The sequence below is a fragment of the Chaetodon auriga genome, chromosome 9, assembly GCF_051107435.1.
Source record: "Chaetodon auriga isolate fChaAug3 chromosome 9, fChaAug3.hap1, whole genome shotgun sequence".
In the NCBI taxonomy this organism is placed as follows: domain Eukaryota; kingdom Metazoa; phylum Chordata; class Actinopteri; order Chaetodontiformes; family Chaetodontidae; genus Chaetodon; species Chaetodon auriga.
Window position 1 is genome coordinate 20,994,574 of NC_135082.1, and position 27,745 is coordinate 21,022,318.

At 42.1% G+C, this 27,745-nt stretch overlaps 1 protein-coding gene across 1 annotated transcript; it reads right to left on the bottom strand.

The window, feature by feature from the left end:
• Nucleotides 1–18,112: 18,112 nt before the first annotated feature.
• On the bottom strand, nt 18,113–27,368 carry smyd5 (SMYD family member 5). Its single transcript, XM_076739649.1, has 13 exons — nt 27,243–27,368; nt 26,198–26,306; nt 25,717–25,856; nt 24,217–24,338; nt 24,062–24,131; nt 22,613–22,717; nt 22,287–22,349; nt 21,120–21,190; nt 20,928–21,034; nt 20,675–20,731; nt 20,451–20,545; nt 19,956–20,026; nt 18,113–19,029 (listed from the first exon to the last, which is right to left on the bottom strand). The coding sequence occupies exons 1-13, from the start codon at nt 27,333–27,335 to the stop codon at nt 18,879–18,881; spliced, it is 1,254 nt and encodes a 417-aa protein (XP_076595764.1). The 5' UTR covers nt 27,336–27,368; the 3' UTR covers nt 18,113–18,878.
• Between the last annotated feature and the right edge of the window lie 377 nt (nt 27,369–27,745).

The window sequence follows — 27,745 nt, forward strand, 5'->3', positions numbered from 1 at the left end:
GAAGTCATGTCCGCACTTGATTGCGAACAGAGTGGTAGTTGTTCTGTGTGAACCCCTGGGACCCTTCCTCTTCCTCTTTCTCCCCCTCTCTAACAGCTCCGTGGGTCAATATGGGACAGACTTGAAACAACTTAATGCACAAGAACTTCTTTTCCACACCAGAAGTGTCAGTGTCTCCTTGAATATTCGAAGAGGCTTAATGTGGTTTGATAAAGCTTTTAATTCCTGCAGGCCAGCCAATATTAACAGAGGAGTCTAAGTCAGGGGAGAAAATCTTCGGAGTCATCTCCAGCATTTGACAAAAGAGGGACTCCGGCAAAACATGCAGGGAAGTTTGGGTGCATGCAGTCACGGCCATCTGAGAGGGGTGTTTCACAGCCAGCGCCATGCCAAATAGAGCAGTGCTCAAATGGTGCCAGACTGCATGGCGGGCATTTGCACAGACGGTGACTCCGTTACCTCTCACTACAACAGATGGTGTGTCTCATGCATACTGTGTGGAAGGTTATGTTACTTCTCTGCGGATGCCTCGTTGCGTCTTAAACCTAATTTGGACCACACACACACACACACATATGCGCGAACAGACACATAGCCACAGAGGAAAGAGAGGGCAGTGCTGAATTAATCAAGCACTATGTGTTGAAAAGATGACAATAATAGTTTTCCAGTGGTGAAACGGTGAAGATTGCTGCCACATGCTGCAACACCAACGCAGTCACAAAGGTGTGGGTTGTTTGTTTTTGCAATTCTTCCTTGCTGAATATAGGACACATGCATCTGCTCCTGACTAGCGTCACTGCGGCGTATCCTTTTAAAAGTAAGTTCCCTCTTCTGTCACCTCGGGGCTCCGCCATCATCAGTCATGTAATTAATTAAAAATTAGTAGAGACTGAGAAAAAGAGCAAAAAGATCATATTACGCTCGCTGTGGCAGATGTTAAATTCATTTTTCCAGCAGCAGCTATCTATCTCTGTGGTAGGTTTAAGGGGGTGATAAGGTTATCCAAGAACATCGATCACTGATTTCCTGACACTCCTGGTGGCCAAAAATAATCACATGGCACCTGGATCAACAGCTCTCGTCTTTTAAGGTCCGTAATTCATCTCCTGTGAATGTGAGCGCGCACACACCGGAGCATGTGTGGGTGTGTGAGAGAGTGTGTGCGGATATTTGTGCATTTTATAAACGGCTATTTTGTCTGTTTCTCTGACGCTTCGATTAGAATTTATGCCGTTCGCCACGCAGGTCTCTTTGAGCTAGGAGCGCGGAGCAGATGTTCGTGGGAAGCGATGCTGCTTTTGGAAAGCGGTTTGAAGAGGTTCTGCTCAAATAATTTCAACTTTCTCAACTTGGCTTGCTGAAGTCATTATCATTTGTTTCACGTTTGGAAATGTTCACCAGCAGAATGCCCCGATAATTCAAACCAGCAACGTTTGTAAAATGAGCACAAAGTGTTACAATGCAGTCGTATAGATATGAATGACGTGATGATTACGCTCCTCATCAATTAATTTGTGTATTTTGTCACAGTGCTGGTTCGACATTTAATTTTTCTGCTGTTTTTTTCATGTGAAAGTTGTTTTCAGCTAATGGAATGAGTGAACTTCTTCACTAAAGCCGCCTCTGCTGGTTGATGCTTTGTTTGCTAGCAGACCACTTCAGAGCTTTTGTCACGGGTGTTTAGGGGTCAGCTTGTTGTCACTGTGTCCCTGCTCCTCTGCCGCAGTCCACCTCCATCTACATGCAGTGGATGGTTGGTGGCATATTGTACAAAGATTGCATTTCTCCTGCACTTCACACTCTGTATCTTCCTTAAATGACTATGACGTACTGAGTGATCAGAGCTGATCATGGGTCGGCTTGGGTTTACACATGACACAAAGATCTGATTAAACCTGATTAGACCAAGTCAGGTCTTGTATACCTGGAACAAACCGGACTCATCAAGATTTCTAGTTGTGACTTCAGCAGTTCTATGTATCATTATCGCAGAAATACTGTGGTTTTATTTTCCGGTCAACAGTGCAGCATTATTAATAATAATGTTGCCGGTATGACAGTAAAGAATGCAGAGGCGTGTTAGGCGCACGTATTTGGAATGAACCGTTTTTTAAGACTGACCTGACCTGAACGCCGGCTCATTGATGTTGTCCATACCAGTTGTGTGTGTGTGTGTGTGTGTCCCCTGGGATGAAAACAATTAGCCATATTAGAAGGCAAAATGTGGTGAGGTCAAAGGTCAGCCAGGGCTGTTTTCCATGCTGGTTGTAAAGCAAACAACTCAGCAGAAATGTTATTTCTAGGAGTCTAAATTGGAAACCTATTACTGTTATCTCACAAGGTACCTCGCGAATGAGCACAGTTTTATTATTTTCACTTTACTTCTTGCTTGTCAGAGACCTAAACGAGCGTACGTGCATGATTATTTACAAGAATGCAATAGTGCACACATTTCTGTTTCACACACACACACATTTTGCATCATTTCCATAATGTATTCTATCTGAAACTCTTTGAAGTCATCATCACTTTCATTTCTCCTCAAACAAGCTGAAGTAGCAATTTACCTTGTGTCTTTACTTAATAGGCTGCAGAGTGAGCTGAAGTTGGGGTGTCTGTCTTCAGCAGCAAAATGAATTAACAATTTGCAATGAGCCTCGCCTCCATCCAAGTAGTTATTCATGAAATTAGGACTTTGGCAGCACGGATGGACGCAACTGTGAAATTTCACACAGCAGTTTGCAAGCTGTCTTTGTGCTTTTTTACTTTTTTTTTTTGCTGTTAGTGTGATAATACTTCCCGTTGTTCCTATTAACTAGGAATTTACTGTAGCAGCTGCTCATTGAGTCGAGGAAGAGTTGTGAAGAGTTTTTATTGTGAGTTAAAAATACAGAGAGGCTGATTATGTGGGATAATTAATTTTCCATAGTTTTAGGATGCATATGAGGTGTATGGCAGCTTCTGTGTCAGGTGGTGATTCACTCTTTTGGCCCAGAGGCAAAGAGCTGTGATCCTTCAACTCATGCAGTATTCAGCTCAATAGGCTTTTCACAGCACTGCCTTGCATTGCTTCTTCTGGCCTGAGGTTTCTATGAATATTGCACTGTACTATGAACTATGGTAAACTTTATGCTGTATGCAGTGTATCCCATTACTTCATGAATTATAGATGAAGGATGTGGCACAGGGACATGCCGGTGTGGTTCACATTAGGGATTCACCCATACCTTTTTCTCTCTGATGCTCATTCTGGATAAACTCTGGATATTGGTGATACCAAGCACAGATTAGGTACAGCGTCAGTGTTGTTTCAGTTTCGGGTGACTTCTTAATGTGGAGCTATCATCATTCTTCTCTCTGTGAGTTAACGTGAGGCTGCAGCTAAGCAGAAATTAACTATTATAGAGTATACTTCAAGTCCAAGTCAAGTAAGTTTTGCTGAGGTTTATAAAATTGCATCATAATCTTGTTTTTAAAGAGTGGAAGAAATATACTTGACCATCACATCCAGCTAATACCCGATCCATTAAATGAGGTCAGAATCAGCATTGATGTACTGATCCAGCATAGTCTGCACTGTTGATGTTCATTCATTCATCTTCTGTACCACCTATCCCTTTCGGGGGCTGGAGCCTATCCCAGCTGTCAACAGGCGAGAGGCGGGGTACACCCTGAACTGGTCGGCAGTCGATTGCAGGGCAACATATAGAGACAAACAACCACTCACACTCACACCTATGGACAATTTAGAGTCACAAATTAACCTTCTTGCTGTGAGGCATGCGCACTACCTGCTGCGCCAGCGTGCCGCACTGTTGATGTTATATAACAAGATTTAACATCACTATAATATAGCACTGTGGAGTGCCATGTGGAGTTTCCTTGTAAACCGAGTTATGGTTATATTCATTATTGCTCACAAAAATGCAATTGGCAATCAACTGTTGTTGGCCTGGAATTTGCCAGTTGCTCAACTCTAGTACGCATGAGGTTAATCTCTTATATATTCACTACTCTAATACAAAGAAAACAACTTTTAGTCATTAATCTAATAGTAAAATTCAGCACGTAAATTTCATTTACTGCACATACAGTAAAACTGAAACGCGTCTTAAAAACTCTAAACTAACACACAGCCTCTAAATAAATGTGATGCCACAAGAGAAGCCGTGTCATGATTTTAACTACTTTCTTCACAGCCGAGCTCTCATAAGCTGTCATTGTAAAACCTCTCACATAACGTGCAGCGAGCATTATAAATAATAAGGCAATCTGCTGTAGGTGTCATCCCCTCCTGCTTTAATAAATAACTGCTCCAACTACTGGTCCCCAGATCTCATAGTGCTCGCACTTCATAATCAAGCTGGAGATCACTGCGACATAACCTGCTTTATCCTTTGTCTTTAACAAGGAGGACGAATTCACAACTTTTTCCACAACGATTGAGACTCATGAAGCTGGATGACTGATGTAAAGAATGCAGTTTGTGTGTGTACGCACAGTTTCTGTCGTCGTTTTCTGACCCCTGATGTGCAGAGCGGCTCTTTTCATCAGCAGAGTGTACATTTAGGTGACATTTTGATTATTGGATATCATGTCAGGTTGAACGGTCACGCACAGTGAATGCTGCAGGGACAGGACCCTGCTTTTAGATTAACGAGACCCCCTACCCCAAGAATCAATCACCGTTGGTTTCCTTGTACCCTTCATGGAGAACGAATGCTCTAAAAGTGATCGGCTGCAGTCACACAGACAACAAACCCTCAACCTGTCTTCATTTCAATGTTTAACTCTCTTTGTGTCACCCTACTTTTTTAGATTTGACCCTTCAGTAGCTTCATACGGTGATAAATTGCTGTAAAATACAGCCAAGTTCTAACAGTAGTGTAGCATTCTTCCTAAAAACAGGGATCTCATGACCCAATCAGTGATGCGGGTTTAAGTTTTATTAACAATAAATTACTATGATTTGACCAAGCACAAGAGGTAGTGTCTTCAGCATCTCTGCCTCTGATTGACAGCAAGCACTAGCCAATCAGAAGCAGAGTACCGAGGGTCGTGCCCTTGCATGTTGAGAACATGCAGACTCCACACAGGAAGGCCCTGAACTGTTAAATAACTAACAGCTGTGAGTAGGGTTATTCGAGATTGAAGTTTTCCATCGGAATAAATGTGAAATCTATTAATTTTCATTAATTCAACCATTATTTAACTTGGAACTACATTGAAAGAGAGACCACACTTACAAAACAGCCAAGTAAAACAGATAAATAGCGGAAATAAAATGGAAATACAGGTTGCATTTACCACCTCACATGCAGAGAGAAACAAATAAAAAAACAAATCTCATAAGCAGACATAACTGTAAACCCTTCTAACAAATGAAAAAATCAACAATGTAGTTGATTTGAACTTTAAACGAGCTGACTCATTTAATACAATTGAATGGAAATGGATTAATTAAAACTCCTCAATTAGCACACTCAATCACCCCACATGCTAACAGCTAGCTAGCAACAACCAGCAGACGGTGTTAGCAAGTTGCTTTAGGCTACAATCTGCTGATTAACTGAAATATTAGAAAATATATCCGCTCAAGTAATATAATCATGTTATGACTGACGGTGTGTTGGTTTTTGCAAAGTGAAGTTAACCAGTAAAGTACGTCATGACCGTTAACAAGGAGACTCTTAACGACTTTTTTTTTTTTAACAGTGAAAGAAACGTGTCATTACATTTCACATTCACCTCGGTGAACCCCAGAGATGCTTGATAGAAGTGCTGACAAAGTGGAGGCACAATCAAAGCTGATTGAGATAATTACGTAATAGCCATTAGCTTTAGGTGATAATTAGTCTCATTATGCTGTTGAGAGTTGAAAGGTTGGTGACTGTACTCGGTCAGAGTACATCGGGAAAATCGCTGTTATTTGGTACAAACATGAAACTGCGGCCAGGTTTCATAAGCAACCTGGAGAAAAGCGCAAATAAATCACAAACCTTGTTTTACATTTTTTAATGAATTATTACCCTTTTACCACAAGGTCGATGTGTATTCTGTGTGGTCACTAGTTTGTTTGATGTGTTCAATTGATTGAATCATTTGCTTTATTAAGTCTCATGTTGTAATCGGGTTAATTTCCCTGAACACCACTCTGTTTACTTCCCTGTACAGTGTGTAAGTCCCAGGTGATTTGCGCATCTCAAATTCCCATTGATGTTAGTCAAGGAAATACGAAGAAGGGAAATCAGTGCACAGTCCCAGTTAAAGGCAGAAAACCACGGCGTTTTGTTTGATCTGAGCTCAGATCTTTTCCCTTGTGTAAGACACAAGTATGAAAAGTATGCACACTTGCTTGTCTAGATGTGTTTTTTCGCTTAGGGTCATAGGATGTGAAGACTGTGGCATCGCTATGTCTTCGTGATAAGGCAAGGTAATCTGAACCGTATGTATTAAAGCGCTTCATGGTACAACCGTCCTGCCATACATTGTGCAAATAGCATGTAGAGTTATTCAGGTCCAGGGGAAATGTGCCCCCGTGTCCTCTGGGGACTGAGAGTGAATGGGAAGATTCAGGATCTGCTCTGCTGGAGAAGGATTACATCCCACAGAGTCTCGTGGGGGGACAGACACAGATGCTGCATTGATCCTGCTGATAAACACTGAATGGCTGGAAGCCCGAGTGAGTGTCAGGTTCCCTAAACGGAAACGCCAAGACAGCCCGGGCTGAAGTTTGGAGCAGTGCATGGAAGACTTGCAGATAAGATTGCAATATGTGAAATTAGCAGAACCCATGTGTGCTGTTTGCAAGCAATTTACATAATTTTCCCATTGCAGTGTAATTGATAGAAACATGTATTTAATGAGAGACAGACTTGAATGATGAGTCTTTTCCTGTGCAGCGTGTAGTCTTGTGGCATACGTGTCCTGTCTAGTTATATTAGGCAGACATTTGGTCTTCATGCAAAATATTGAACATTTTGTTAAGAGGATGGAGGATGAACCTGCAGAGAGTTATCACCCGAATCTGCAGCTCCGCTCGGCTTCATGGAGCCTTACAGTGAGTTTCAGCTCATTGTTCAGCTGCCCAGGTTTGACTATTCTGGTTCACACTTATTGCATCATCTTTGGGGGGGGGGGGAAGCTCTAAAAATTCACCGTACACTACCTGCTCATTACCAGACAGCACGAAAGGAGCTAAAAGAGAGCGAATGTCGAACCTGTATTCATCCGGTTGACAGAAACACGTTCCAAATGTGTGATGACTGCTGGATGTGTAAATAAGCGACTGTTTGCTAACAAGTTTGTTTGTTCTCAGCTTGTTTCTGCTGTCCCTGAAGTGGCCAAACAAACAAAAAAGTCAATTATTGCAGGTTTAACAGTTACAGTTAGAGCTAAAGTGACTCGTCTGTTAATCAGTTATTTGACTGACAGAAAATTGCACTCTGGGAAATTATGACAAGCGTTTATCACTGTTCCACCATGTGATATTTAATAGACCAAACAATAAGAAAATAAATGTTAGATTAATCGATAAAGTAATTGCCAGTTTTATTCCTAGTTATTATTTTAGATTATTGAGGTAAGGCTGCAGCAAAGAGGTTAAAACTTTACACTTTACACTCCAGACTTTGTAAACTTTGTAGAATTTGAAGGTTAATTTAATATCAGACACAGCAGATGTGTTTCAGTGAGACATTTATGAGTTTATTTCCTCAATGAACCACATGATGACAGTGGGATTTATGAAGATTCATATAGTAACACATATTATTATTATGAATATTAATAGAAAATAGCAGAAAATAGTGGAAGATGCCCAGTGCAAATTTCTTAAAGTACTAATTTCTTGTGCCCTCAGCCTTTATTGACTGACAGTATCTTAAAACAGCAGTTTGAGGAGGACATTTTCAAATAAAACCTGAAATTAAAATGAGCTGCAGGAAACTCTGACATTACATGATAATGGGCTGACTTTGAATAATGCGTTAGATCATTTCATGGTTATATTAAATGATTTGTGTCTGTTTGTTTATTTTCAATAACGTGTTATTTATTCATTATTGAATACTTTTGGTCAAAAGCAGCAAATCCTCACATTTGATGAGCTGGAGGCAACAAACATCTGCATTTTTCTTTTAGAAATGACTCAAGTGATTAATTGGTTGTCAATGCTCATCAATGAATTGATTAATTGTCTCAGCATTAATCAATTTAAAAAAAAAAATGGAGATTTAGTCTTTATTTCTATTTAGGCTCTAACAACGATCAACATTATCTATGCTGGTCATTACAGCTGGGTTAATCACACCGTAAATTGTTTTTATATCAGCACTTGCCTTGAAGCAGCGCTATAAAAGACAAAAAAACACACAGAGGCAGAGAGCACAAATGACTGAGGACACAGTGAGGGACCTTCACAGTGGTCACCGAGTGGAACAAAACCCTCCTGACCACACAGGAGAGGAGCTTTTATGGACAAGACAGGATGCTTCACAGCAGAGGAAACACAACGATCTCACCCCTACTGCTCTTTGATTCGCACAGCGTGAAATGACTGTGCTGTTTGGATGAACGGGAGCAGTGGCCACCCATCAGGTAGGGACTGTGGACAGAGGTTCAAGAGGCCCTCGTGAATTAAGGCTGCATTCATAGAGTCTCCGGGGAGGTCTGCTGATTGCCTGCAGCACTGCTAATTGATTTAGTGCAAGGTCGGAGCCTGAGTGACAGAGGGTAAAAGGGAGGAATTTCCTGTTTCTGCATCTATAATTCAGTGGCTTCCTGCGTGTGTGCGAGGGTGTATGTACTTATGGAAAAAGGGAATATGCACATGTATTCCTTCACATGTGCCCCATATACTGTAAATATCTGCTTTGTACACCTACATATGCAGTATATGTTCTATATATGCGATTAGGACAAGATAATGACTTTGGTATGACTAAGTTTACAATAATTATGACTTAAAGAGGCAGAAACATTACATTGCTTTTGGCTTTTTCACCGTTTAGCCTGTCCAACAGCCTGCTTTTAGCTATTTTGACTGTCAATTCTTTCACCCTTTTGATCTGTTTTATTATGCTTAGTTTTCTATTTAAGCTGTTTATCTATTATTTTAGCTCATTTGTTCCAACCACTCATTCGCTTCCTTTTGCTTTCTCTATTTATCCAATAGTTTGAGCCAACGATTTCAACCACTACTTCTATTATTTGAGCAAATTCTATCAACCATTTTTTCCACTTTTAGCTGTTTCAACTGTTTACTTGTGTCTGTTACTTATGCTAACTACCTGAACTGTTTCTTTTTAGCTCTGTCAACCATTCATCCAACACTTTTGAAGCATTTCATTACTTTTTAGCTAACTGTGTCAATCATCTATCTGCTACTTTTAGCTAAATGTTGAGGCTTTTTGTTTGCTGGCCAACTAATTTTGATGCACTCTCATTCACACCAGTGTTTAAGAGTTACAGCTCAGCTATGAGTATATTTTTTAATTAAATCTTTTTCAAATAAGCACTCTGCTGTCTTTCTATATGACCTGTGGCGAATTCAGGCTCCATCTCCAGGTGTGAGTATTTCTCTTTGGAAATCATGCTGGAAATGTAAATATGTTAGCATGTCTGTTGCTTGCTCATCCATAGTGTTGGCTGATGCTGTGTTTATGTGTGCTGCTCTGTTAGCTGGGGTTGTGTTATAAGGTATGCAAGCTGTCCAAACCAGCAGTCTGCCAACACTCCCCGCTGCGCTGTCCCTTTGAAGGTCTGATGGATTTCCCTCTGGTGTCTCAAGACTCTTCAACCAGCCGCACAAACAGACCGCCAGCATCATGAGAGAGGCCTTTGTTTCTGTTCTCTTCCTCCACAATACTCGCGCCGTCCCATTACACTTTAACAAACACTGCAGTGTTTCGAAATCTGTAATGCAATTCTTGCAGTTAGCGGATGATCTGAAACGTGGAGCGAGGCTGTATTCATTCAAGGCAGTTTAATAGCTAAAAAGTGTTTCGCAAATCCCAGAAGCAATTAAGTTTAAGCAAAAATTACTCACACGAACCTAAAACCAATTTCAGAGTGCGTATTAGAGTTCTTTTTGTGATGACAGAAAGTGGTCCCTCTTTCACTTTCTGTATGAAACGACTTCATTTTTAGAGCACCTGGCTCGAAGCAACAATGACCCTTAATGCCCAAGTATTTGAAATAACCCCAAGTCACCGTTTTTGTGACTTGTGGGCTCGGCCACGCCGGAGGAGCGCGAGAAAGAAGAGATGGAGCAGTTTATTTGCTCTCTCTGACAGAGAAGGTGTTTCCATATCGACGTGCAAACCTTTCTCCGAGAAAAGGAGAAAGACTGGATCAGCCCAGGATTTCAAACAGCCTGCAGCAACCTGAGCATCTCTCACTCAGCCCCCCCACCCTCCTCCCCCCAAAAAAAAAATTACTTCCCATCACATTAAAGAGAAACATCTGTCACTTCAGGGGCCTTCATCCCATGTCACACTAAACAGGTTTATGTTAACAAAATGCTAAATGTCTCCTGAGGAACCACAGCAGAATTACGGTGTTGGGTTTGGGATTTGTTGGGTGGATCCCCTACCACAGAGGTTTAGGCCTTAATCACATTTCCAGCTTGTGCTCAGATCCAACTTTCTCTCCCGGTGGATTTTGCACCTCTAAGCTCAATCATGAAACTCTTGAAATGGTTCAGTTTCAGACAACGGGGGCCTTCAGAGGCGCCTCCATCTGGAGAACATAACATTCACCACATCACAGCGTGTTCACAAACACCTGATGCGGTCCGGGCCGGACTGCTCTGTGGAGGATTCTGTGTATGAGAGTCATCTGTGAAGCTCTGGATGGCTGTGGCACACTGTGCTGCGTGCTGTGAAAATGGTCCTATTAAAAATGTTTTATCAATTCATTTCTTGAACAGACGTTAGATGTAATAGGAATGCAGCACAAGATAATTTGCTTATTGTTTGTTCCAGCCAAGACGTTGCTTTGTAATTAGATGATGTCCTGAGGTGGTATTGATGACTGACAATAACTTTCTTCAATAAAAGAGGCCCTGCCTGTAGCACAGCGCTTAGGATATGCAATAAAGTCAGATAATAATTTATTTATCCTTAATATTTGATAACAAACTACACTGAAACATCGAAAGTCAGCCTTTGCATACCAAATGTTTTTGAGTGGATGAAGGTGTTTGCTAATCAGCTGCTTCAGTCAGTCATGACAAATGTGGAAATTTGTGAATATGACACAACACGTGTGAAGAAAATGCTCAGCGGATCATCTCACGCTGAAAGCACGATGAAGGGGCCCTGTGAAGCCGAGGCTCCTGTGTGCTCTTTTTATGTGTAATCAATGGAAATTGTGAGGAACTCAAATAACTACACAAAGCATTAGGCGTGGGCTCCCCGCTCCCCCCCTCCTCCCCATGCTGGTCAAAGCATGTCCTGAGGGTATATGGTGATGAGGGAGGGAGGGAGGGCTCACTTTCACACGCAGGCCATTTCATTTGGGACGGAGCAGTGAAATTTATAGATGAAGGATCATTTTCTTTTGAATTCAAATATGGAGACCATAAATCTTGAAAGGGTCGCTCCACAGAGGCTCCTGCCACCTGCAGGCATTTTCATCAGAGACTGATGGGAAGCCAAAATTCTCACGGGGCCCACAAAACAGGGGCCAATGGTGGGATCGATATGTAAAAGCCAAAAGGATACTGACTCCCCAACCAGAGCTGAAATGATCAGATGATTAATTGAGACTAACAAATGAATCGTCTACTGTTTATATTATAACCAGTTTTTAAATTTAATTTATTTTTCAAGGACAAAAGCAAAGCAAGTAATATGTTCCGGCTTCTCCAATGTGAAAATTAGTTGATGATATTCTCTGTTTTATATGATAGTGAACTGAATATATTTTAGTTTTGGACTGTTGCCATCATTGTACAGTGTATGTTCAGTTTATCAGTCGATCGAATTAATCAAGAAAATAGCTGGTAGTTTAATCAGTAATGACAATAATTAGTTGTCAATTACAGCCATAATTCCAACTCTACAACACTGACACCTAAGAGATTCGGGGACTGAGGTAGACATTTTCCAAATCAAATGCATTGACTCTGACTGCTTGTTGTGTCAGTAGAAGCAGACGTCATTGTTTGCCACCATTTGAAGAAAATAACTTCTCATCCGCTTTAATTTCACTTTTGTCACAAAGCTTCAGATAAACTTTTCTTATCTCCACTCTCTCAACACTGATGCTTGCTAATTAAAAACTGATGTTTTTATTTAAAAGTTGGTAGTCAGTGACATATTCAGCGTTAAAAGTTTCAGGATCTGCTATAAGGTGTCAAACTGGTGTCACTGATTTGCACTTTGAAGAAACACTTAATCAGGTGGACAGAACTGCAGACTCATCTAATTCTATAAAATTGCCATTGAAAGTTTCCTTTTTTTTATTTTGCTGAATGATGTTGCCCGTATACTCTAATCTTAAGAAGTGACTCAGAGTTATTTTTGGTATTTTCACGGGTCCACTTCTTGTGAATGCAGCAGTGTTCATCTCAATCAGCTTTCACGAAACCAAATGAAGAAAACTGGCTGAACAACAGGATTGTCTAAACTCGTTAGTGTCTTTTTTTTGTCCAAAAAGATTCCTGTTGTAATTGGTTCATGAATGTGACCTTTTGCATGATGAGCAGTCCATCAACCAGCTGCCCACAGGATGTGAGAGCAGCCCTTCATATTGAAAAGTGTCTTATCTAGCAAAGCTATCTTGCTAGCAGGCTCATGATTGTGACTAGCCAGACTAAGCTGCACATAATTGGATACTGTTGCCTCTTTTGCATCCCGGACTTTGAAATGCCACAGCCAAAAGAAAGTATTAGCCTCATCCAGCAAGGATGTGCTGAATGTCCTGCAAGAGATGTGAAAGTGAGATAGCCAGAGATAAAGCTGAATAGCCAAAGTGTTTCAAATGCCTCATTTGCACTACATGAGTCAGACCATGTTTGGTCTCAGTGGGAATGTCTGGCTTGACCTTCGAGAAAGAATTCATCGCAGCGGTCGCAGTTGATCACAGTTGACCTCTTTCACATATAGCACAATGGTCTTATTTTAATTGTCCGAGCCTCAAACCCAGAGGTTTGAGAAATGAAATGTACACATCCTGGAGGTCCGAAACCGAGAGAACAAAAACTCAGCTGCCCATGCAAGCACGAGAAACCGACAGCTCCTCAGTTGTGCTTGGAAGAATTTTCGAAACAATAATTCAGACACAAAATACTTGAACTAATCAGCTCAGCATTTCTAGAGACAACAATGATGTTTGCTCATCTGTTCGTCCATCTTTGTACACTTTGCACAAAAGACTGGAATTCTACGGATACACCAGCAGCTCCGAGAGGCTGCACAGAAGTGTTTGCAGAGGTGGAGAGTCAGAGTCACTGTGGAGCAGGGGTGGGGAACCTCCAGCCTCCAGGCAACGTACAGCGAAACTGTTTGATCTGGTCTGTGAGGCAATTCATGAATATATAAAACTATTTTCAGTGACAAAGAAAATAAGAGAACATGGTAGACCAAGTGGTTCTTCTGAGCAGTCCTTGAACGCAACACATGAAGCAGCTGATATCACATCAGTGCATCAAGAAATGCACAATGGATTGGGCATGGCCCTAAAAAGATGTTTTAAATTTGCTCTGACCTGTGATAGGAAAAGTTCAGATTCATAGTCACTCTGCCGTTTGTTCACTTTTTAAGCTGTGTGGTTGCGTAATCGTTCACCGTATGAACGCCTGTACCAAATTTAATGGCAATCCATCCAATAGATGTTGAGACTTTTCACTCAAAACCACAAATATCAACCTCATGGTAGTGTTCAAGGAAAAGTTCATTTCATGCCAATCCCTGTTTGTTGATATATTTCAGTCTGGACTGAGGCGGAGGACTGTCTGACTGACTAACCCACGTTGCCAACACTGGACGTCCTGACATGGCTGAAAACATAAATCCCTCATTGTGGTTGGAAACATTTTGAAAACAGGCTACTTCAGCTTATTAGCTTGATGTTTCCCATCGCTAGAATGTTGGTTCAGCTCTCCATCATCAAACTCTTGCTTCTGTGTTCTGTCAGAGGCTCAAAAATGAAGCAACTAATCATGTCATTGTTTTTTTTTTTGTTTTGTTTTGTTTTTTTTACAAATCTTTACCTCCCATCAAGACTGTGTTAACACAAAAGGATCTGCTCACAAACCCAGGTCTCAATTTCACGAGTCCTCAGTCAGAGAGTCACAAGGTGTTCGTGTTCCTTTCGATCCTGTTGTAACACCTGCGATGCTAAAGCCTGCGTTCGGATGATTCACAGCTCAGTTGTTCGTGTTTTATTCCACCGGCTCAGGCCGTGCTGCGAGGTTTACATGACACCACTGAGGTCTTAAATGTGTCTCCCTGAAGATGAATGTGATGTTATTGGGCGGCCCACAATGCCTCATTCAGGTATCCCCGATGACTAAACGGCAGAGTCACTGCTGATAGTTTGCACCATTTTAATTTTTTACCAAGGAAACACTGATCAGAACCAGCAGGTAACTCAGCAGCAATGTTTGTGTTCTTAACTGTATTTCTCTTTCGTGTTTATTTTTATGCAGGGTGACCTAGAGTGCAGCAACCCTCCATCAGGTCGGCTGATTTCACATGAAGCCCTCGTTCATCACTTTGGGTCTGGAGCGGCCCTCCAAGGCAGCAATGGTATCCGTTGTGGTAACCAATCTGAACAGCGCTAATGTGGGCTGGAGATTGTTTCCATATGGGGCCTGTTTTCAAGCAGTCGGTTTGCTTTGGTCTAAAAAGCAGCTTCCATTTCATAGTTTGCAAACTATGAGCCTGTACTGTGAAATAGACAGCTTTCGCACTAGCAGCCATAACAACACAGTCCACCTTTAACCTCGCTGGATAAATCAACAGGACGCTGCTTGAAGTTCAAGAGAGAGAGACCAAGTCTAGCATGTTGGGGTGAAACTACCTGACTAGTTATTTCCAGTTAGAACATCATCTACAGTAACTGATATAAAAACATGAAGCCTGTTAATTTGAAATTACAAACAAAAACAGAAGATTTACAGGAAGAAGCCGACAAATTCAAGGAAACAGGGACATTAAATGTAAATATGCTTTATGTACATTTGACAGAAAATTAATCTACAACAGTTTTGATTAATTATGTATTAATCCAAAGCCGTATTCTGGTTCTAGCTTCTCTAACGTGAAGAAATGCTGTTTTTCTCTGTTTAATGTAGGTTTTGGACTGTTGGTCAGACAAGACACCTGAAAACATCACCTTGGGCTGTGGACTGTCGTAGGTATTTTCGTACATTTTATAGACTAAATAATTCAACAATGAATCAAAAAAAATTCTTAGAGTCATCTATGATTAAAATTAAAGTTAGCTGCAGCCTGAAAAGTATTTCTTTACCCATGAAGAGTCACTCTTTGCTTGCCTGAGTCATTCCACACCTCACAAGCCCTGACTGAAGAATCCTAATCATATTTTATTCAACTCTATAGATTTTGAAGCAAAATACTGCATGAGCATCTCAGACTGAGAGATTTAAAAACTTTGATAAAGCAATGTGCTGTCCAGCCTTACAAGTAATAAGGAAAACTGCATATGACAGTGACGTATGGCAAAAATATTCCACCTTTAAATAGAGTCAAGTCGTCTCCGTCCTCCATCTGCATAATATGACAATGACTGCAATGTTCCACTTTTAGATCATTGTAGTATTTGAAATGTATATGAAGGGTCTTACACTTGGTTTGTGAGAATAAAAGACTCTTTCTCTGCCATGCATGACCCCCTGCCCCCCACTTCCCTTTTCCTTTCCTCACTTCCCGCTCTCTAGTCCTCAAATGAGCCTCTATCTGACCCATTTCTCTCCGGGCGGACTCTCTGACCTCTCCGCTTTCTCCACTTGAAACGTCCGTGCTGTGTGATGCGGAGGCCTATATGTACGCATGCCCGAGCTCGACCCCTGCGGTACGCTGCCGCACCAAAGTCCGCGTTCCAAAGTTACAGAGCTCCTGCAGCGATTCTGGCTTGGCTTCAGAGGACGACAGCCGACGGCGGGGGCGCTTCAACTGGAGGATGTGTCCAGAGGTCCAGCCTCCTGCCATGCTGGGTCCCAGGTGTGCATCCTTTCATGGACATAATGTGTTCTCTTTTTCCCATTTCGCTTTTGTGCATCCTGGGTGAATTAGCATGTGATGCATGTGCAGCAATGACCGGGGATGGGAGTGGAGTAAACTGAGGTTAATGGAGAAATAGACAACTGGAGGCACTGCGTGAAAGTAGAGGATTATGCTTAACTTTGCAAAAACACTATTACTGTACTCACTCTTATCCAGTATCTGCTGGCAGCAATTAGACTTCACCTAACGTCAGTGTGAGCAGTGATTGACTGGCAGGCATCGGCAGCAGAACAGCCCCTTTAATCCATTTAGAGATGAATGATATGAAATGAGATATCTACTCCTGTGTCATGTTCAAAGTGCCTAAAGCAAAAGTCTGTGTGGAGGCTGAGGCATAAAAAAAGCAATGATTAGTGAACGCCCCAACTCCCTGGAGGAAGACGATTTGACTCAGGGTTTGTGGTTAATATGCAATGACTGAACAAATATTTTACCCGTACAGACTTCTGTGGCGAAGGCGGGAGGTGTGTAAACCAGATAAATGACTCAACAGACATCTAATTTCAATGGTTTATGCCAGAGTAGTAAAAACGACAACCACTAGGCTTCTGTTTGCTGCTGTTATAATATTTAAATTATACTTGTGTCACTTACAACGCCATACTCTCCTGTGCCACTGCGCTGGATGCCAACTGAGAAAATTGGGATAACACATTCAATATTTCCAATCTTTGTCTAGTAACTGAAAATATTGGGATTTGTGATTACAGTCATCGTTGTAATATTGATTCATGTGCGGGCGGCAGCAGCAGCAGCAGCAGCAATTTCACTCATGTGGAACCGCGGTTTGAAATACAGTTCTCAACAAAGGGCAAACAGTTACTGACAAAGCAATTTTCCACTCAAGGTCTCCATAATACATTAAGAAAGGCTTAACGTAACCCTGTAGATCACGGTGTGAAAACCCAACTGCATTTCACTGGCTGGATGACAAGCCTAATTACAGTGGAATAGAAATAAAATGCCTCTTAAATACAATATGCACAGTCAAGTAAGAAACTTTTTAAATGAACGTCTGTTAAGTCACTGTCACAGAATGAGGGAACATAATTGATTGAGCCTGTGATCCACTGATCAGAGTACTGCAATATTTATATGTTTGCAGTATTACAAACTGGGTGTCTGTGGCAACGCTCCCAGAGAAAATGGATGAAGTTAATGCTAATGCAAAGCGAACATTTCCTACTGCTGCGGCTTCACATTAAAAGCTTAAACCCACCGACTGCTATCATTTATCAAAAGTGTCTACAAAACAAGACAACACTTATTTTTGGCATTTTTTTGACAGCATATCAGTTTGAAGTATTGCAGGGAGTAATGGAAGAAGAGGGAGCCGCTGAGATGAAGAGCTGCAGGCTGCACACCTCAAACTTCTCCATGAGGCTTTACTGCTGTGATCCAGATCACTGTTGCTCACAGAATCATGTCAAAGAACAATTATTGGCTGATTTCTTTATTAAAACAATGTTTGTTTTGCTGGCCCCAGAATTCTGGGACATGTTGTATTAAACCATGTTTACTGTTACCTCCAGTAACTGCAGGTGTCACCAGTTCAACCAGGACTGAAAGGATAAAGGATTACAGCTTTGTTGACTTTTGCTTAATAACTTTACCTTAGTTAAGATTCGTCAGGTACAAGAAAAGCTAACTGCTCTTCAGAGTTGTGTTTAGTGGACCTGAAGGTCAGACAGTGCAGGAAGCATTGGGACAGTGTGTTTGGGCTGTGTACTCCACATGGATCACATGACACAGCACTGACTGTCATCTTAAATTTAAAGCTGCTCTAATCAGTATTTGTATGTTAACAATGGATGAATGGATTTGCTCGTAGGAATGAACTTACAGAGTAATCACCAGCCTCTCTAGTTCCACTCAGCTTTAGTGTTTTGTTTTTTTTTAGCATCTTTCAGCTCAGTGTTTTGGTTTTTCAGCTCCCAGCTTCACTGCTTTGATTCATTCTCACGGCTCTCATCAGTGTTTGAAGCTCCTGTCACCTTTGACTACTTGGCCTGAAATGTGCTCTGTTGCACCTGTAACCACGTCCAAAACATGATGTCAAGGTGTGCTGCAGTACACCAGTATGTAACTGCAGCAAGGTGAGAGGCTGAACCACTGGGGGGCAGCAAAAGCAACATTTTCAGGAGGTGTGAAGTTCTTACGAATATGTCAAAGATTACGACGGGTGGTGCTGCCCCCTAGTGGCCAAAAAAAGATGAAATTGATGTAATTAAAGATGTTAATGTCCACTCGTGATTCAGCCCTTTTGTAAAAAGTCCCCGAGGGTAAAAAGCCACACCTGTCCTTATCTATTCACCAAATATGGATGTGAACACAATCAAAAACCCTGAAAGTTGAAGTCTTTGTGTGCTGAAGTGGAGCAAAAACAATTAAAAAAAAAATAATAATCTTTCGCTGTTCTCATGCTAACACACTTCACACACATATGTCAAGGCTTTCTGTTGCTGATCTCTAAAACTGGACAGAGAATGAGTGAAATGTGATGATAAGGAGACGTTTTCCCACATGTTTGGACTGGTCTTTATTCTTCTGGGCTTCAGTGGTTGCTTAGCGGGGCGGCAGGAATGGGAACGGCTAAGAACAATATGGGCTGGTCTTTCATCAGACATCTGTCATCTCATCTTCCATCTCATCCCCCTCTGTTTCACCTTCTGCCTCGCCTTCTTCTTCCTCTTCCTCCTCTGATGTCACATCCAGCTCATCCATCTGGGAGACGCACTTTGGACACGAGCAGACGAACAGGTAGTTCTCCCTGGGAAGAAAATGTTCCACCAGTCACATTCTTGCACCTCTTACAAGAGCTGAATTAATCAGAAGCATTTTACACACCGCTGTTCAGAAAATCGGCCGCTGTTTATCGAGAGCGAGCGAGTGTTTACAACCCCAAATTGGGGACATAGATCACTTTCTAATCCTTTTTGACATACATTTGCAGGGAATTTAGGGATTTCACCATCTATAATCCATATTATCTTAAAAAGATTCAAAGGCAATTTCAGGGATGTCCCTGCAGTCCAGACCTGTCTCCCACTGAAAGTACAACAATGGAGACTCCAGACTGTTGAGCAGCTGACTCAGGCGAGAATGAGAGAAAACTCTCACTTTCAAAACTTCAACAATCAGTGTTCTCACTTCCCAAACACTTCCTGAGTGTTTTTAAAAGGGGATGTAACACAGTGGTACACAGGCCCCTGTCCCAGTGTTTTTGGAACGTGCTGCAGGCATCAAACTGAGAATGAGTGTATGTTTGCAAAACACAATACAGTTTGAGTTTGAGGATTAAATATCTTGTCTTTGTACTGAATGTGGGTTGAAAAGGTTTTTTCCAAATCATTACATTCTGTTTCACACAAAATCCCCCCACCTTTGGAATCGGGGGTTTTAATTAATGTATACGGTGTCGTACTTTCAGCAGGTGTGATGCAGAAGACGCAGGAAGATTCACACCACCAGCCTGCACCTATTCAAGGCTGACAGTTACAGGATGCACTAAAAACCTCACCCTTCTCAAACCAAACCTGATCCCCTGAAGTGTTGGAGCGTAATTCAAAGATGGATTGACATCATGTCGATCAATGAGGGACGTAAGCACCTCTGCTCCTTATTGCCCGGAAGGCAATAATTGATCCAGGTGGAATTCATAACCCCCTTCGAGTGATTAATTCAAGGGATGTTTACCTCAGAATTTTGTGTCTGCTATGACGGCTTCGGTCCCGCTGACAGCAGTCCAGATAACTGATGCAGATCTCCTGAAAGTTCAAGAAAACACACAGTTGAATTTATCGAGCCTAGAAGTCTTGACAATCACTTCAGTCCCATAAACGTGCTACTTTCCAAATGGCAGAAATAATTCATGTTTTTCCCCTCCTGCAGGAAGTTGCTGTGTCCCTCCATCTTTCTCTGGGTGAAATGCGACACAAAGCGCTCCTGTATTAGGGAGCATTCAAAGGAGAGCTCTGCTGTGAAAGTAGCACGGCTGCTGTGACATTACTGTGCCGCGCAGATGCAAGGCTTCTCAATCTTTCTGACAGCTTGACAAACCCACTCCAATCCTCAAAGTCTCAGCCTTCTAATACTGTCTGACATGGGAGCACACAAAGCAAGAGAGGGATGTTCTGTCCCGTCTATCCCAGGCCGGAATTTATCGCTCCAAACCCAGACGTGTCAGCTGACCTCTCCTGGGCTGATGTCAGTAAGGGCACTGAGCTGAAGCAGGAAGTTGTTGTCGGGGAAGGACGCCTCTGCGTTGGGTATGCAGCTGTGGTTACCTTCAGGGGTCAAAGAGGCAACAAGCCAAAAAAAAAAAGGGGTCATCATCAGACGTCCTCTTCACCAGAGCAACGGTGTCTTTGAGCTGAAGCGACAGCGCTCATAACATGAACATCATCTGCACTTACATGAGCTCTGAAGCAGGAAAAGTCCAGAGCCCTCACAGTTTAGAAAGTCTCCCGTTTCTGCAGAGAGAAGAAGACAACACATTTCTAACCTTTGTTGATCTGACCACAGTTTACATAATAACAGCAATGCCGTTGGGGCAGCACATACAATAACAAACACTCCCTCATACAATATGACCACTGCAGATCTGCTCAGCTGAGACAAAAATAATTTACTCCCAATGACACTGCAGGACTGAGATAAAACCGTGACCTTTCTCAATGTCCTTGTACAGCTGGTCGATAAAAGAGTCCAACTGCTCCCTCTGCTGGGCAGGAAGCTCAAGTGCATCACAGGCGTGAACCCACTGGCTCAGGGAGCTGAAATTCAATAGAACACAGAGAGAGACAGACGAGCTAAGATCGAGAAAAATGGAGGCGAAGGACGAGAGAGGTGAGTGCTTACCTGGTGCCGATGCCTTGTCCATTGGTTCCCACAAGAGCAAACAGAGAGCGGAAACCCTCAGGGACAAACCACTGCAAGACAGCCACATCTTTCTTTACTGATCCAAGCCGGACAATCATTCATTTCATTCAACCTCTTTCATGCTAAGGTCAGAGGTCAGAGGTCAGGGTCAGCGACAGCATCTCTGCAGGTGGTAGAAATTCACTGTCTGTACATTCACCTTCCAGTTTGGTCGGTATATAAACATTATTCTGGATGCACACACCAACGGACACATTTCAGAGACTATCTTCATCATAATATTTCTACAACACCAGCAGCACGACGTTTAAACTAAAAGTGATCACTAATTAGGTGCCCCGAGCAACAAACTCCAGGATTTAATGTGCAGCTGAGTGGAGCTGTTAGTCGATCAGCGCCGGTCAGGCCGCACACACCGTCTGAGTAAGTCAACGTGCACTGACATTTCAAAGACCAAAATATTAATGGATTTAATGTGATAGTTTGACATTTTGGGAGCTTGTTTGCTTTCTTGCCAAGAGTCAGACGCGGCACAACAGTTAGCTTAGCTCAGCATAAAGGCCGCCAACAGGTGGAGAAAAATAAAATAAAAACCTGCCACCAAGCACCTCAGCGCTGTTGTATGTGGGGTTATATACTTGACTTTTTCTTGGCCGGGTGCAGTGACTTCCTGGAGTCTTGTTATCACTGTGATTTAGACAGGCAACAAGCGGAGAGTCCAGGAAGTCACTGCTCTCGGCCGAGAAGGAGCCCAACACAAACCAGGAACATGTTTTACCCACTGTTTTTTTATACAATCTGAAATGAGATATAACATGTTGATTAGTGAGCTTTCGAGGCGCAGACAGCTTGAACTTTTTCCATTTGAAGGCAGCCAGACAAGCCACTTGTTTCCAGTCTCTATGCTAAGCTAAGTTAATATTCACAGTACAGACTTGAGGCATCAATCTTTCCATCCAACTCTCAGCAATAAAGCAAATAAGCATAGTTCACAAATGTCGAACGATTAATTTAACCAAGAAAAGAACACTGTGATTAATTGATGATGAAGGTAAGTGTTAGCTGCAGCAGCACAGCTGTTAAGTGTTTGGTAAAAGTACGTATGAAGAAACGTGTCGTGGCTACATCTGAGCTGTTCTTTCTTACCCGGTTGAGATGATCCTCGTAAAGTGCTGCTTTGAAAAGGCTGTGTAACAAGGCCAGCTGCCCCTGCACAAACAAGGTTAGACAAAGGAAAGGCACGCTTTACGTAACAGAAAACATACACTGCATGTGTTTTTGCATGTTACGTGTGGCCACAGCGGGAATTAAAGCTCTGTCAGGGGAATAACTCTGTCATGCTTTGCTCATTGAGCTGCAAACGACTGTGATTAGCGTGAGAGCGTGATATCGTATTTGAGCCGCCAGACTTTATACATTTTGCACTTCGACAAGTTCATCCTTCAAGCAGAAATAACACGATGATAACTTACTCTGAACTGCTCTCCCAGGAGCTTATGAGCCATCTCCTCTTCCTCATTAGCTGCCCGGCTACAGAAGTGTTTGAACAGCTTCTGCCAGTGTGCTTTGTCTTTGGCCTTGACAACATGAGAAATAACCAATATTAATACTAAAATATTAGTTGCTACAGTGAATTTCATTAGACCTGAAGAAGCCTGTTGGATGAGAGGCAAAACATTTTCAAGTATCTACAACCAGGTCCAGTTTCTCTGAATTCAGCCTTCCTTTAACCGTGACCTGACTGAGAATCGTCAGACGTCCATCTTTGGTATGCACGCCTAACAATCAAAACTAAACTCCTGGTGGCGTCTGCACCACGACAGCACCTCAATTGGAACTTTTCTCTTAGTAAAATAAGAGATCTAACTTCCATAAACCTGAAAATTGCCTCAGGTTGATTTAACATGGTACACGAAGCCCTAATCTGTTTTCTTTTATTCTTAATTGACTATTAATTAAATCTGCAAAAATATACAATTCTGAAGCTGTTATAGGGAACTTGTTAGCAAACACTTGCTTATTTACATATCCTGCAGACACAAAGCAACATTAGCATTCAGTTGAAGTGATCTGTACGGCCAACTAATGAATGCAAGTGCAGTATTCACACTCCTTTTAGCTCTATTATGGTCTGTGATAACTCCTGAGGAAAAGGCTCTTTAGCTGCTAAATGCTACACGTTCAGCAGTGAGACGCTAACTGTGTGTCTGTCTGCTGTTTGGTGCCGAGCAGGTCGTCAACAATCAAACAGCTGCTGCTGGAAACAGGGTTGATGAGAGTGAAGAGACCAACCCTGAAGAGGGAAGTTATGGGCAGTAAAACCAAAACAATGAGCCGAAACACTGATAATTCTCTGTTTGTTTATTACTACCGAGTGTAAACCCACCGTGACGTCACCCACCGGTTTGTGGACTGCCCTGCTTTATCATCTATTTCACTCTACATGGGACCATAACTTACACAGTGAACATCATGCTGTTTTGAAGAAGACTTGGAACTGAGACCACGAACTCCAGAGTTAATAAATCAAGTGAGAAGTCAGGTCATTTTCTCACAAGCTCACATACAATCAGACCTCTTTTTGCAGCCCCCTGCTGGCCATCAGAAAGAATGCAGGTGTGAGGAGCTGTTGCGAGCAGCTCCTTTCATATTGTGCAAAGTCATTCACTGTTTACATCTGTTTATATAAAAATACTGACTAAAGCTGCTTTAAAGTTTTATGTGAACGTGTGCATCACATTGTGCTTTGTTATTTTGTTTATTGCTATGGTTTGATTTTTTTAAACGATGGAGCTGTTGGCAGTGGGCAATAAAAATCTTACTACACGCAGCACGAAGGTAAGGTGTTCGTGTTTGTTTTGCATGCATACTTCAGAATGAACTGAACCTCAAATGACCTCACAGCCTGTGAGCAGACTCACCTGTTTGACCACGGCGACCATTCTGGCCATAAGCATGATGCTGGAGGTCTCTGGGGGATAATGCATACTCCTGAAGAGGAGACAAGAGGTCTTCACTGAGGTGAACGACCATCCTAAACAATAAGAAGAGGGTTTACAGTGAAAGGCTCTCTCACCTCCACGCATCTTTCAGCTTGTTGATGGGGTGGTCCGGGTCTTCCTGGGAGGGGCCCAAACACAGAACCCGATGATACTGATCTGCTGCAGCTTGTCGACACTCACTGCTGCAGTACATCACCTGCAGAGGTTCACATCCACCAGAAAGCACTGAAAATCATTTCAAGTGACCAGTAGAAAAACACTAAGTCCTCCACACATATAATGAACTGTTGGTCGACTGTGTTCATTCAGCCCAGTTTCCTTAACCACTAAGTGGAAAGCACAGGTCTTCATCGCCTAGCAACAACTGTTGTGTGAGCTCTCTGTAATCAGGAAATTATTTGTCTGGTTTATTATTCTGTCAGGAAGGTAATCGGATTTGTAGTCAGGGGTGACCGTTTCACTTCTGTCCTGCTGAATGGAGCAAAGCACAAACAAACAAACCTCCATCACATTTCCGCTCGTTCTGAATACGAATGTTTGGATTCAGTCGTCAGAGACTCGCACTCGTTTTTATACCTACTGGTGTTACTATTAGTGACAAGAAAAACAGCTTTTCCTTTGGTCACAACAGGAAATACTAGAAGTGTAATTTTCCTTAGAAAAGCAAACAAATGAACCGATATTATTTTCATTATTATTATTATTTTATAGACAAAATGTGGGATATAATTATTGATTTAAAAGGTGGATTGACAGAGCTCCATACAGGACAGGTTATATTAAAGGTCCAATGAGGTTCTTTTTATATCAATATATATTTTTAATCATTATTATTATTTTAAAATTGCATTCTAATACAAATTCAGTGCTTCTACTGCATTTGTTCTTTTCAATTTCATTTTTTTAAATTGCTCTTTATGCTAATCTGTTTGTATTTCATTGCATTTGTAACGTTCTAAAAGTTGTAAAAGAAAAAAAGAAACAAAATTGTTATTACAACCCCAGTTCCAAAAAAGTTGGGACGCCATGTAAAACATAAATAAAAACAGAATGAAATCATTTGCAAACCAACTGTGTTTACTGAAAACACTTCACAAAGGGTTCCTGAGCTCATGCAGTAACATCCTTTATACAATCATGTGCTCACAAAGTGGTGAAGCTCCATGGATTCAACTTTATGTCAAAAAGGATTAGCAGATGTTCACATTCTGTTTTATTTCTGTTTAACACAGCGTCCCAACTTTTTTGGAATCAGGGTTGAAGCTTCAGGAACCCAAATCGGACAACAGCTATACTAAACTCAAATCAGGCTGCTGCAGTTAAAACCGAGCCTGTTGTGGCCTACACAGAGATGCAGTCCTGCAAATACAAAGAAAACGCTAAGGATAAACAGCTGTCTCTGTTTTTCCACTTTGCTTAAATAAAAAATAGACAGACTGGTTAATATCTAGTAACTAGTACCAATAATGAACTGTAAAAAATTGATCAGCTTGTCATATCGTCCAACACTGATGCAGTGGAAGCTCCTCCCTGATAAACCAGCATCAGAGGAAGCGTATCATTACTGCTCTGACCTGGCACTGAGGGCAGGCTTGGTGCAGCTCTGGTCGGACACGGCAGAGCTCAGGGTGAGGAAGGCTGAGCCCGGGGATGCCGCTGAGTCTTCTTGCGTTCTCCTCTGCGGTCTCCAGAGCACGTAAGCAAAACTCACAGGCTGCAGAAGGACGCATGAGCAGAGGAACAGAGGTCAAACATGACTGCAGAGCTGGTTGGTTTAACATATTAAAGTCTCATTCTAGACTAAAAACCCAGATTTATCCTGTATTTGTCAAATCCACCTTCTGACACACATGCTTTTGCATATATATTACATAATGCGATAAACTGTCATACGTTATCAATAAAACATCCGTCTCAGTCCTTGTTAATTAACGCAAGATGCTGTTCTAAAGTCCAGCAAGTACTGTGGGAGTGTAAATACTGTAGGGACATAGACCAGGGACTAGCTCTCTGCATGTGTGCACATCTGACCGGCAGCTTCTTCGCTCAGCCCACCTTTATATTTATACAGAGCATTCCACAGGAACTGGGCACACACCACAGGCCGCTCAAAGAAAATGGCCTCCCCCTTCTTGATGCTCCGTTTGGCGAAGAGACCCCTGCCCTGAAACACGAGTAACACACCGTCACTGCTGCGCAGCGTCCAGCAGAAAACACAATGTGAACAGAATGAGTCAGCAGGTCCACTGTGAATGAAACATGGAGACACACAGGAGGTAAAACCATTCTCCATCTTACTTTACATTCATGAATAATCTGTTTTTATGTTCACTTGATATAAAGCACTCACTTGGTGCTGCAATTCGTGCATGAGAGGTGCTAAACAAATAAAATTTATTATCATTACTGATTATGATCCATCCTTTAATCTCTGCCCTGTCAAAGAGGAGTGAAGAGATGCTGGGTGATTCATCTTCGTATTCCAAATTAGTACGACCTAAGCATAGAAAACCTCTCCTTATAAAGCATTGTGTTAATATAATCTGCCTGTTATTCCACATTATCGCAGCATTTTCGCAGAATTGCATGTTTTTAAGTGCAGATTTCAAAGGATCAGCAGACACAGGATGGATGGATGGATGGATGGATGGATTGACGCCTGATGGACTAAACTTAACCCAGATTCCGGATTTTGTCCCCTCATGAAGCGACACCTCCTGTTTTATCTCAGTGCTAATGATTGTACTCGTCTCTCCTCAGTTTTCGGCCTCTAACACGAACCTCGTAGCGAAAACGAAGCTAAATTCCTATATTTTGGTGACAGTGAAGTCACAGGCTCCATGATATCACACGACAATAACTTGGATGGTGTAAAACAGAGACGCTAATTTCATTTAAACGAGCATTAAACCTCCAAACCAGCGACTTTCTGGTAGTTTTGGACACTAACAGGTCTCACACCAGTCCACTTCCTGCAGGACTTAGTGAGCCCAGCAGAGTCTGCTCTGCCTGGCTGTGATCCGCACCGGCAGCCGCTTCACCGCTGCCGCCAAACATCGGTCTCAATGCCTTTAGTCTGACGAACTCTGGAGCTCCTTACCTTTATGTTGTCTATAAAGCGGACTTCCACGCTGGCGGCAACTTTGCCGGGGTCCACGCAGAGGGAAAACATGTCATCCAGGGGAGCAGCCATGTTTCTCAAGACCTTTTCCCTTTCAACTCTGACACCGGTGTTTTAGCTGCGGAGAGAGGCGGCAGCGGCCTCTGGTGGCGGGCGTGTGAACTGCAGGAGTCTCTGCAACTGCCCCGTTATTGAAGGTGACCAAGAGCAGAAAATAAGCGTAGTAAAGCTGTTTTGTGAGCTTAAATAAAACTGCAGTAAATTAAAATACAATAATAATTTTGATAATGTATTAAAATAATATAGTATATTTACAGTCACTAGCTCTAGAACTACACATATACAGTATATTCAAGATATCCAATAAATATTCACAAATGTGACAATAAAGCCGAGAACTACCTAGACAGGAGTAACTCCCACATAATCACATCCACATACATATAACCCATCAAAACTGGCAGCTAAGAAATGCAACAATT

Excerpts from the sequence above, each read along its gene's own strand:
- smyd5 (XM_076739649.1), bottom strand. The coding sequence starts at position 27,335 with ATGGCTGCTCCCCTGGATGACATGTTTTCCCTCTGCGTGGACCCCGGC. Across the intron at positions 20,546-20,674 it reads TTTCCTGCTTCAGAGCTCAT|GTAACCACAGCTGCATACCC; the intron begins GTAAGTGCAGAT and ends TGACCCCTGAAG. Across the intron at positions 20,027-20,450 it reads CTGACATCAGCCCAGGAGAG|GAGATCTGCATCAGTTATCT; the intron begins GTCAGCTGACAC and ends TTGAACTTTCAG.